Source organism: Telmatherina bonti (genome assembly GCF_933228915.1).
Source record: "Telmatherina bonti genome assembly, chromosome: 9".
Classification (NCBI taxonomy): domain Eukaryota; kingdom Metazoa; phylum Chordata; class Actinopteri; order Atheriniformes; family Telmatherinidae; genus Telmatherina; species Telmatherina bonti.
In genome coordinates this window covers 26,680,140-26,692,757 of record NC_136627.1, presented here as the reverse complement: position 1 = coordinate 26,692,757, position 12,618 = coordinate 26,680,140, and the positions used below count along the sequence as shown (strand labels likewise).

The following is a 12,618-nucleotide window of genomic DNA, read 5'->3' as shown; positions in this document are numbered from 1 at the left end:
TTCTCTGCCTTGTCACGGCAAGCATTGATAGAAAGCTTTAGTAAAAGGTGTAAGAGAAGATTAATCGTAATAGCCACCTCTAGCAGACTGCAGGGGTTCTAAGATGTCTTTACTTACGGTGACTCAATGCTTTTCCTGAAGTGTGTCACAGACAAGGGAGGATCTAAGAGGAAAAACATCATTTAAATTAAGCATTTCCTTTGCTTAATAACATAAATAGATGCCAGGAATTTGGGTTCCTGGGTACTAGAAAAAAAGGCCAACACCACTATATCAAAAAGACAAAAACACTTAATACCAATTTGGACTTCATATTCATTTTGTGATTATGTTTGGCAAGTTTGCTTGTACACTGTTGGCCCAATAACCAAGCCATCAACTGTAAGACATAAACTATCACTTATGCTTATTAAGTAAATGGAGAAGCCAACCTGGTTTGCGCTTGAGTTTTCGACGGTGCTGTTTATTAACAAAGCAAGCTGCTAGAGTGCTAAACAATATTGCCGCTGCCAGAAAGCAGATAGTTGCCACAACACCTGCCACCACAGGCCGCGCCAGCCCTTCTTCAGGCAACTCCACAGCAGGGAAGGGGTCTGCTGAGTCGGAAAAGAGGGTAAGAAAAAAAAAAAAAAAAAAGAGAGAAGAACTCACAAATCTATATTTCACAATGGATCAAGCATCTCTGTTTAAAGACACTCACCTGTGCTAGACACTCCCACTACATTACTGCTCTCACTGATCAGGTCATCCATGACCGCCATCACTCGAAACTCATACCAGGAGTCCTGTCAGAGTGATGGACCAAATACACTCTTATGTTCATCTCATTAGCTGTTCTTAGAATCTAAAGCTAGTTTCTGTCTGACACTGAAGAGTAACAAAATGAACTGAAGTGTATGAAAGCATACGTTCATTTTGATGGTTCTTTTTACAATAAAAAATTCAACCTTTATAGAAAATAGAAAACATTTTGATTAGTTAGGTTTAGCTCCATTAAATGTGGGTTTAGTAAAATAAAAATGATGCGCCAATTAGGTTTGTAGTCAATCATTCCCCAATCTTTGCTCTGAGATTTATTCATGAACTGCAGGTTTTTCATTTAAAATTGTGTCTGACTGACCTGAATGAGGTCTCTTGCTATGAGCTCGGTCTCAGTGGATGGGATCAAGTCATCCAGAACCTCCCACCTCTCACCGAGGCGAAACTCCATGATGTATCGGTCGATGGGTGAGGAGTGGTTGGCTGGGGGGAGCCATGTGAGGAGAACACCATGCTGCGTGCGATTGGCTGTGAGGCACCGTGGTGGAGTAAGAAGCACCAGTGGTTCTGGGGTACCCAGAGGAGAGCCTGCAGACCCGAATTTTCTTTTAGAAATAAACACTGATCAACAATATTCACAGTACGCTACCGCATTAGTTACTCCTGCATGTTTGGAAGCAATGGTGATGCTCTCATGGTCACAATGTTTGATCATACAAACATCCTTCTGCTACCACGATGCAGACCAGGTGTTCAGCACCTGACTGTATAAATATGATAGTTAGCACTAAAAAAAGTAAAGCTTAGACAGATGAGAATATGAGGCTAGTGTAAGAAGAAACATATTAGTGAAAACAGTTTATTCTGAGGGAAATTTCCATGGCAACTAGTTCAAGACTGAAATAAAGTCACGTGAAAAAGTTCATTCTAAGGTTTAATGTATCAGGATAATAACACACCCTTTAATCCTTTAAAGCCCGATCGAAAAATGGTAAGAAAAGTCCCATTTTTTTAAATATGAGGTCTTTCCTCTGCCCTTTTACAAAATGTAACAAATAAAAAGAACATTTTTTTGCCTTTGGGGAATATTTACCATTTATTACGATTAGATATGTCAAAATTATTATGTATAATCTTCTGCTTCCTGGTATCTATTGGGGGGCGGAAGACAAGTATCAGACTGTGTTCAAAAGGGTTTTGAGCAAAATTTTGACCATGAAGTGATCAAAAACGTCTCAGACATTTTGTGCATCAGTTATTATATTTTTGGCTTTATAGGGTTAAAAACATGTTGCATAGTACAGCTTGTCATTAACTGAGTCAAAAACTAAACACTACCCCAAGACTGAACTGTTTATAGAACCACTTTTGATGATAGGACATTTATTTAGTCAGGTTTTTAGTATTGTATCATTATAGAGGAATTCAACAATATTGTGTCAGTTCATTTGAGGTATGCCATAATTTATTCATGCACGTCTCCTTTATTATCGTATGCCATAAATTTAATTTGCATTTAGTTCTAATTCTTCCTACATTCCAACAGAAGCTGCATGGGCATTTTTCACACACAGTTTACCTTTTGTTTTACATTTTGTTTGATAAACAATGACACAATAAAAATTGTGTTGTTCATTACAGGTTCTACTTGCTCAGTTTTTCATGTCCTCACACTCAAAACTTCCAAACTAAAAAGGTAATTTCTTTTTCACATGACTGTATTTCAATAAAAACAACATTTTCAAAACAGTAAACAGCAAAGAAAGTAGATCAAAGTCATTGAAATAGTAGAAAGGTTTTGTGCAAATTTAGTGAGTAGATTTCGATGTGGATGTTTGACAGATCAGGTTAAAATATTCAGCACAGGCGTTATGACATTTAAGTCGTCTTGAACGAATCAAAGTTTCAAAGAATCATAACATAAAAAAAGAATTGAACAAGCCTCTGACTGAGGATGGACTGAACTATTTGGTGATTTTTGATTTATGTTGTATAAACAAAAATAAGTAACTAAAAAACAGTTTAAAGATGGTTTATGATACAATTGAACACACAGAAGAAATGTCATTGTTTATTAGCATCTATTGAGGCTGTCTGTGTGTGTGAATTAGCTCAGAATTTAGCAAGTCCCTCATAGCAACTGAGCTTTCTTCCTCAGTAATGTGTCAAAGAATCTGTGTTCCCGTGGCGTAAAACCCAGCCATCAGCGAAAACATTATTATGGTTTTCAATATCTAGCTTTTTTAAATCACTGAATCAATCAATCAATCAATAAATCAATTAAATATCTGTCAGCTGCAATATTTAGGCTTCAATTCAGCCTTTTGTCCTTCGTATACCTTCATTTAAAGACATCCATTCTTACTTTCATGTGTTGTAATATCCAGCTATGTTGTTACCTTGTAAAAAAGTTTTTTTTTGTCTTAGATTTTAAGCACTTCACACCTTTAACTCAGTGTGTGTTTAAGTGGTGGCATACAAATACGAACCTGACGGCAGTAAAAATCTACTTATTATGTAGCCACAGATTTCTAATTAGCCGTTGCATTCAGCTGAATTCGCTGACAAGCTGCTATTTCAGAGGATCCTTCTCTTTTCAAACTGTTTGACTTGTCAGACAGGTGGAACTAATAACATTAATAATGGCTGTGGTGTTTGGCTTAACGCCTCACACAAACGGCGTGGCGCCATTATTAATGTTATTAGTCTCGCTTACGTCTTCGCTGCTGTGACTAGTTAAAATGTTTTCGGTAATAATTATCTATTGCACCATTCACTGCATTCCCCCAATTTAAAAGCTGAGAGATGTGCAGTTTACAGCACAGGATGTCACCAACCAGACACACTTTATGCACCAAACACACCCACATGCTCTTATGAAGGCCATACATCAATGAGCCTCAATACTATGAGACATGAGGTTGGAGGTAAACTTGGAATAGGAAAAGCCTCCTTTAGCCAAATATGACTGCATTTACTGGTCTGTGTTGAAGTAGTTATTAAATATAATTAATATAATACAAACATTAAACTCAGTTTCTCTACAGAAAACTCAAAACAATGTTTAGGGATGTTGAGTAAAATGCTAAAACTGAAAAGATAAGGTGATGGTATCCTCCATTTTTCCTGTGAACTAACGTATAAACTGGTTTAAGGCTCACCAGAGGGCAGTATATTCTCCTCCATACCTGAAGATATTCTGAAGCTATAAATAGCATCTCAGTGCAGCTCAGAAGCTCGATTCTAAAGACTAGAAGCAGAAGCAGAAAACATTGATGGAACAGTCTTTAATAAATGGTACCCACCTGCAGTGGTGACTGTCACAACTTCACTAAATGGGCCCGTGCCCAGTTTGTTTTGTGCCAACACACTGAACTGGTACTCCGTCCCAGGCTCCAACCCTGGCACCACCAACCAGGTCTGAGCACCAGAAACTGGCATTGAATGCCAGTCATGAGGACCAAAATCTACTCTCTTAGACCTGAGAACAGAAAAATACACCAAGTTATTTTCAGGAAGTTTACCTTCAACTCTATAAATACTGAAAAAAAAATGATTGTACAGTTAGTCATTCATCAAGTTCTATTTTGACATATCTGTCATTTTTATTCCAAAATTTGACATAATAGACATATGGAGGAAGATTGAGTATATGAGGTAACCAAAGGTTATCACCAGCACCAAGATATTGACTGACCTACTATGGTGTATTGGTTTAACGTTTGTAACTGGTGAGCAAACTATTCCATTTAGCATAAACAAATGTAAGAATTTGCTGTGAGGACTGTCCACTGCAATTGCAGAGGAATAGTGTTTTGAGACATGTTTTGATTTTTTTTCTCCATTCATTCATGTTTGGCTGGGTGGTTAACATCACATCTATGTATGATGTGACAAGTTCAGACTAAAGTTCAGACTAAAGATTTATACCTATACATATATATATATATATATATACATATATATATATATATATATATATATATATATATATATATATATATATATATATATATATATATATATATATATGTGAAATAAGCAATGTGAAATAAACATTATGATAATATCTGTTGGCAAAACTATTTAGCTGTGAGCTTCTGAATTAAATCAAATTGTATCTTCATTAGTCCAGAAGATTTTCTAATGTCAATCCATAGGAACTAATAAGCATGAAGCATGGAAGCATCTGCCATTGATTAGAAGAAGAGTTAAAGCACTCACACTGGACCGTACCACACAGAGAATGTCTGTTCAAAGCCACCATCGTAACCTGGTTCCCAGGAAACATTAGCAGAGGTTGTTGAGGGCAATACGTGGATATTGCCAGGAGCATGTGGGCTGGTGCCTGAGTGGTTTACATAAACAAAGACAGAGTAAGAATACATTCATTATTCATTCATTCTAATTTAAATGTCAAATAATTAAGTACCTTATACACAGTTGGTATAAATATTGTATTTTTCACATATTAATAAAAATAATAAAGCAAATGATAAGATTTTGGTTGCAGGTTTTATCAGTGGTTGTGATGCTGCATCATATTTATGCCAGCTCTCTTTAGACTACGTGATGCTGGCTGTGGTGGCCACCAGCACGAGGTCAAGTTCATCCCACCCACCTAACAGCTGTGCAGCGTGGCCCAAAGCCAGTTACTTCTCACTAGGACTAAAGACAGACCTCAGCTTGGTCTGAGAGGCACAGCTGTCTGTGCTGCCCTATGACCCCGTGTCAGCTGACGGCTGGTCACATGCAGGCAAGCTGCCAGCTGTGCTGCAGAACAACCGCTACACAGACGTCACACTGCAGCAGGATCATCAACTTGCTCACTTCTCTACCACACATAAAGTTGCCATATTTGGAGTTTTAGGGGTTTGTATTCGTGGGATATTATCGTCATAGAGTTAAAACACAGTTCACATGGCAAAAAATCTCCCTTGCCGAAGAGATTTTTAATCTCAGTGGAATTACCTGGTTTTAGAGAGGTTTAGAGGTGATGGATTTTTAATCTTTTCTCCCCTGTCTTCTGTGTAAAGTATGCTAACAAGCTGCTTGAATGTGGCTTCACTTTTAATATCAACATGGATTTCTTTGCAACGCCATCAAAGAGCTTTGTGCAGAACTACACCATTTAAAAAAAAAACCAAAACACTGTTTTTGGCTTGTCTGGTCAAACTCCAAAGCCACGACATCGAAGCAGTAAAACTGACCAACCAACCAAAACTCATTCCGTCTTACGAGTCACATTTTGTAAAAACACTCGCTGGCATTGATGGCATTGTATGTATGCTTGATATTGATCAGGCCACAAAGTGGTGGTATCTGGCTATTATTCTCTATGATTTGATAAAAAAAATCTAATTGAAATTATCTGCATGGTCCAATCTAACAGTGCTGGCTACAGACTAAGCTAGCTGTCACCCCGTTAGCCTACCATGTGGTTGCATGTGTTGTCATCGTGTTTCTCTCTATGACATAAGTTAAGCTGCCAGAAACAGGGAAATGAGTAGTAGTGGGGTAGATATCACACACTGTGGCCACAGACTGAGCCTTTAAGTTAACCATATAAAGCTATGACAGATAAGACCAAATTAAACTTTTATGATGCCCAAGAGGAAATTGGGTGGCGGTGTGGAGTTTGAAGGATTAGGATCTCTCTGACTTACTTTAAATCACTCAAACCATGAAGCCAAGTGGTATCACTGTGAACTTAAAATGGCTAGAAAAGGTCAGTATATGTGAGCACTGTGCAGACTGTTTGTACCGATGACTAGGATACGTGTGCTGGCAGTGATGCTTGTGACCACATTAGTGGCTACACACTCCCACTCTCCATGGTCCTCCTTGCTGAGGGACAGAAACTGTAAGCTGCCACTGGGTAGGATGTTGTGCTTACTCCTGCTTGGCTTCCCCACCTTCAATAGAAATGAACATTTGAACACATTGGTTAAACAAAGGCGAAACACATGAAAGCATATGACTGGTGAAGGCTAAAACAAACAAGAAAGGATCTGCTTTCAGGAAACTTGTGCTGTGTGGAAGAACTATGGGACCTTTCTCCAGGTGATGGTTGGTATATCAGGGTCTCCAGAAGCAGCACAGGGGATTACTAGCTCTCTCCCAGCCTCCTGACGGTACTCCCCCCCAGGCCTCACATTAAAGTAAGGGGGATCCTTGATGAACACACACAAACAGACATCATGCAGAAGTAGGAGCAGAAACAGGCAGGAACTGAACTGCACACACAAAAATAACCTGAGCAGTGACCTACCTTTAGCACCAAAGTGGCAGGGGGGGACATTCCCATGGTACCCAAGGCGTTGTAAGGCACACAGGTGTAGGTGCCCAGGGAGTCTTCTGTGGCCTCTGCCACCCGGATACTTCCATCTGGCATCAGGCTCCAACCGGGGTACTGCAAGACAGAGAGGGAGGCACCTGAAATGCTTGATTTCACTGGTTTTCCTGGATTCTCAGGGTCTGAACTACGCAAGATGAAAAAATCCACAAATTTGCTTTTAACATTAAAAGTAAAATGCTTGCTAGGCCGTGGTCCATTGGTCCAAATCAGAAGACCTAACATCTTGTAACCAGACACCACAGGAGTTCCTGTATTCATACCGATGGGTGAGTGCTTTTGATTGGATTATAAACACCGACACAAGAACATGTAAGTGCTTTTAATGTTCTGGTTAATTGGTACAGAATTAACTTTGAGGAGATTATAATTCAAACATCTGCACTGTAATAGTGAACAAATATGTGTTTTGTTTAAATATAGCAATTAGTTTCACAAATAACACCCCATACAGTAAAGATGCTATAAAATCTTCTTTTTGGGTGTTACTTGATCATCAAAAACAACTTATAAAGCAAACTGGACTTTATGTAATTATATAGTATCAAAGTTATCAATAAAATCATTGTGAAACTATAAAACAATAAAGAAAATTTTAAATTTCTGAGGCCAAAGACTTACCCTCTCCACTCTGAGCGGGTAGCCATCTTTCTCCCACTTCACTGAAATAACAGGTGGGTTGGCATCCACTGGGCAGCGGATGATGCCTGGCAGTTTCCGTGGGACGTAGATGACGGGGGGCATGTTGATCACTCGGGCGGGGTCTGCCCAAAAAGGACGGGACAGAGTTACATTCAGGATATATACATTTCTAAGGAAAAACCAGTGCATTGCAAATGCATCTCAACATAATAATAAGAATACATAAAGACAAACTTTTCTTTTCTTTTTTCGCATTGAAATACAAAAATATAAAATGATTGTGTTGCATTAAATCAAAATCATGGCAACATCAATATTTCAGTGACACTTGCATATTTTTATGCGTTGGTTTCAAGACTGGATGACGTTATGGAAGCACAACTAAGGGAACATGAGAGGAGGTCTGAAAAGGGAATTAGTCGAGGAAACGAACAGCAAAAATCAAAATGCAGAATTTTCAGTGTAGTCACTGCATGTGTCTAATGCTGTGCAGCTTTAAATCTTTAAAAAGTTGACTTTTTAGCCACAACAAAAAAAAATCTCACCATGCACATTTAATCATATCCTTCAAACCAGGTGAGTGGTGTGGATTTTGTATAAACGAACACAAATTCTAATTAACTGCAATTTGCGCAGCCAGAAATCTGCACTCATTGATCATTTCTATGTTGCAGCTCTGAATGTGTCTTCTGAGTCTCGTACTTGTGTGCTGAAAAGAAGTGTAAGATTACTGTAAAGCAATCCCCTGGGATTTTAAGACTTTCCTGGGGGTGATTAAGCCTGCGATCGTTTTGCACATAGCATCCGGAACACTGGTTTCAGAACGGTCTGCTGTATGTGAGGCCACTGATGCCTGCAGTGCTGTGAATCTCTCTGCTCCCTCATACGGTAGCACAATAATCAATGGCCAGCAGCAACTTGGGAGTAAATTAGCTCCACACAACACAGAGGGCTGAAGATGAAACCTCATTTGGTTCAGCGGTAGCTGATGCAGAAGAATGTCACCACTTCATAAAGGGGGTTTGGATTTACAAGAAACCAGGAATAGTGGTCAATCTCCAGCCGGGGGTCAGTCTGCAGCTGGACTTAGAGTATCAACAATATGAAAACAATCAAAAGACAAAATGAAGGTGGTGTTTGGGAGCTGCCTCCATGTAATGCATGACCTTCAAATGAGAGGTCTGTGAAGTGATTGGGCCAAAAACGACAGCAGTCTTCATACGGCTGCCGCTGTTCTCCTTTCCTCACAGCTAGCTGTACCAATTTCCCGCCCCTCCCCCTCCACTTTGTCTCCATGGTAACACTCACACTGAACAGTCAGGTAGGCTGATGCTGACGGCGAGATGCCGAGGCTGTTGCTTGGACTGCAGGTGTATTTCCCGGCATCCTCCGGCTTGACCCGGAAGATGATGAGGGTGCCGTCGATGAGGATACGCACTCTGAGCTTCAGATCACTGCAAGAACACACACATGTTCTTATTACACCATGCTGCTAGAACCCACCAGAAGCACAGAGCACATGTCTACTTCTTTTCCTTTTTTTTTTTTTTTTTTTTTTTTGGCCTAAATGACATCGAAGTGCCATAAGAGAGCAGCAGAGAGTCAAACAGCAGCTGACATAGAGACAACCAGAGAACACAGAGTACAGAGGAAGAGCTTCAAATAAATCTGCTAATCACCAAATGGAGCAACCTTCACTTTTTTTTCCTGCTTCAACACACAGAACTCAACAAAACCCTGGTAAGAATATACTGAAGTTGTCCTTATCCACACAACAACTCACCATTTGTAAGCAAAGGATCTAAAGTTCAAGCAGAATCTGTTTGGATATAAATTCAAGGTTTAAACCTTGTAGGTTGAACGATTATGTGGCTTTATTACAGATTAATTAAGCATTTGCAAATATGTCATAAAACTTACTGAATTGACTGCGATGCTAACTTTCAAGAAGGCCAAAATAAACGTATTTAAGGACAATTTATCGAAGATTTCACACCTATTTTTCTCACACTGTTATCACAAATTGAGTTAAGAGAAAGATTCCCTGTAGTGCCTCTTTTATTCTTTAGCCATCAATGATCTTTGAGTCTTTTAAGAAACACTTTGCATGAAATAAATTATTTACTAATAGAGAAGTAATGTTGTACAACTACAACATGATATCAACAAGTCTTATTTGCATTTAACAACAAATCTAATAACACATTAAGATAATCACAATGCAGTTACTTCAGTCTGGATGCTTTCCTTAAGTATCAAAGCTAACAGAGGTGAACATACCTGAGGCAAAGCTGCAATGTGTTTCTTTCGATACAAAACGCGACTGTTTCATACCATGCTTGATAAAATATTCACTTAAGAATTGATTACTCCCTGCTTGAGAGACGATAGTTGGCATTTTTAAGTCACAAACAAGTTGAGAACTAAGAAAAACAAAACATCAGCATTTGCAATCTCTGGGTTTCAATAAATGTCTTCTATCTATCTACATTTTGCTGTTCATCATTAACTTCACCCAACTTTTAGTTTATATCATGTTGCTTCCACTGCAAAAATGGGAAGTTTGAAGTTGTAGCACTTGCCTTTTTGCTTTATTATTGACAACCAGTTCTCGTCAATAGCTTGAAAGTTCAGTAAAAAAAAAAAAAAAAGAAAAACAATAGCACCTTCCCCTGTACCAGGACATCTGATCTATAAATATCTATAAATATCTTATAAATTGTGTCTTGAAATTTAAATTCATCATTTGGTGCAGGATCTTCAAACATTACATAGACTAGCTTTGCTTAAAAAATAACACTTATGAGAAACTAACTTTCTTGTTGCTGATGTGCAGCATCAGCACCAAGAAACAACCTTCATTTAAGGAATGGACTGACAGGGAACTCCAGGGTTTATGGGGTGACTGAGTGATAGAGGAACTACATTATTTTTGACCAGATGCATTAATCTTGTGTCTAGCTGGAGTATCCACTAACCTACCTGTGGTGCAGTGTTTTGCCAGTTTGTCCAATTCAATAGATGACAAGTTTGAGCCTAAATGGGGAACCAGTAACAGCCTACCGTGGTCAAACTCCAGAAATGAGAAATGGAATATTAAAAAAGCTTGTAAAGTATCGTCCAACCAGTTTGGTCAGTGGTAGCATCACCTTGCATGGTAGTAGGTACCGTATGCTCTCTTGTAAGGTATTATCATGCTTCAGGGATTTCTTGAGGCATGATAATATCATACAAGTCTGCAAAATGGTACAAATGTAATCTCCGTCCAAACTTGCAAGATCAAAGCAGTTAGATAAATCTTAAGTACAATAATAAGCTGCTGAAGGGAGTGGTGGACTGGCTTCTTGCCATAAAACCAGTTGCTGTGAAAAGAGCTGTTAACTCATGGTTTAAAATGAAAAAGGTGAAGTGTATCTCTTTGGCGTTTTGATCCAATCATGTTGGGAAATTGTCATCTTGTTAAAAAAATTGTCTCCTTAAATTGCTGATTAACATCAACACTAAAGCATGATAATCTCTTCTGCCTGTGTAATCACACACATCTGTGCTTTACACATACTGCTTGTCTTCTATCTGTATATCTTCTATACGGTGCATTATGTATTGTCTATCAACTGTGTATATTGTTTATTGACAAATATCAGCAAGAAGGTCATCGGTGCTATCGTACTGAGTCATGTTTGTGGATTTCTCTTTGTTCGTACATAATGCATTACCTGGAGGGAAGTGCACGTTAATGTTGCTCTATACATATCATTTGAACTTTTTTTTTTTTTTTAACTTATTTTTCTTTGGGTATTTATTGTGATATACAAACTTGAACATGTTCATCATACATGTTATAGATTGTTACTATGACTAATTTAAATAGGAATTTAGAGAAAATAGTGAGCCTGAGTAGACATGTTCAGTCTTGAGATGACGAAAAAAAATTTGTTTTAAAAGCAATAAAAGCATTTCAAAATTAGCTTAAACATTCCAAGTGTGTCAGCCACTTATTTTCACTCCCAGTCAGAGTCTAATTTACTTCTTCCTCCTTCCAACTTGTCTGTCACTTGTTTAGTGTAAAAACTCTAAGCCTGTGAAGCTCTCGGGAGTCTGTAGCGGTCGGTGCTGCTCTTTAGATCATCACTGCATGAGGCGTATAGATGACACCAGGCCTGAGTCATGCAATGTTGACATCAGAGCACACTAACTTGCCTGGCATGCTCCAGACAGACCCCCAGCAGGCCCACTCTAACTGCCTTTGGGGCCACAGCAGGACAGGGCGCACACACACATAAATACAGACACATAGCTAATACTCTTGGACAGCCAGTCAAAATACAAGAAAAACGCTCAGAGGCACACAGTGTCACTCACAACACTAAAGCCAGGAGATAAAGGCCCCCATGCTGTCTGTCAGGGTGAGTTAAATGTCCAGAATTCTTACATTTTAATGTCACAGACATGTCTCCGTGCAGAAATGTTACTGCAACAATACAGAAGTAAACTCGATCATAACTTTACTTCTTGAAGTAGACGTTGTCCTCCTCCCAAAACCAAGTGTAGGTCAGGTTGCCAGGATACGCCTCTGCTTGACAAGTGAAGAGTGCATTCTGGGATATGTTTACAGTGACGTTTTCAGGTGGTGAGACGATGTATGGAGGCCCTAAGAGAAAAAGAGAAAGTGTTACTGTACATCTTTTTCTTCTTCTTTTATCTATGTCAAGCAGTCCCTAACTTGATAGGAAAAAAAAACCCCAAACTGCTCAAATTTCACCAGTTAGATTTCAGCTATGTCTGCTTGATCTTTAAGGACGAGGAAGTGGTGTTCAGTTAGGTCTGCAGACCATGGACACAGCTGCAATGGTATAAGTGGA

At 38.9% G+C, this 12,618-nt stretch overlaps 1 protein-coding gene across 1 annotated transcript in view; it reads right to left on the bottom strand.

Moving 5' to 3' along the window:
• Window positions 1-12,618, bottom strand: part of igsf9ba (immunoglobulin superfamily, member 9Ba) — a gene marked incomplete at both ends in the record, with an annotated part of 67,793 nt that overhangs the window by 9,541 nt on the left and 45,634 nt on the right. The window contains 12 exons of the mRNA XM_079245775.1: window positions 118-163; window positions 432-593; window positions 701-785; window positions 1,121-1,347; window positions 4,065-4,240; window positions 4,984-5,107; window positions 6,524-6,674; window positions 6,813-6,932; window positions 7,031-7,171; window positions 7,736-7,878; window positions 9,065-9,210; window positions 12,266-12,407. Of these exons, the coding sequence (XP_079101901.1) occupies window positions 118-163; window positions 432-593; window positions 701-785; window positions 1,121-1,347; window positions 4,065-4,240; window positions 4,984-5,107; window positions 6,524-6,674; window positions 6,813-6,932; window positions 7,031-7,171; window positions 7,736-7,878; window positions 9,065-9,210; window positions 12,266-12,407 (1,663 nt within the window). The remainder of the gene's footprint in view (window positions 1-117; window positions 164-431; window positions 594-700; window positions 786-1,120; window positions 1,348-4,064; window positions 4,241-4,983; window positions 5,108-6,523; window positions 6,675-6,812; window positions 6,933-7,030; window positions 7,172-7,735; window positions 7,879-9,064; window positions 9,211-12,265; window positions 12,408-12,618) is intronic.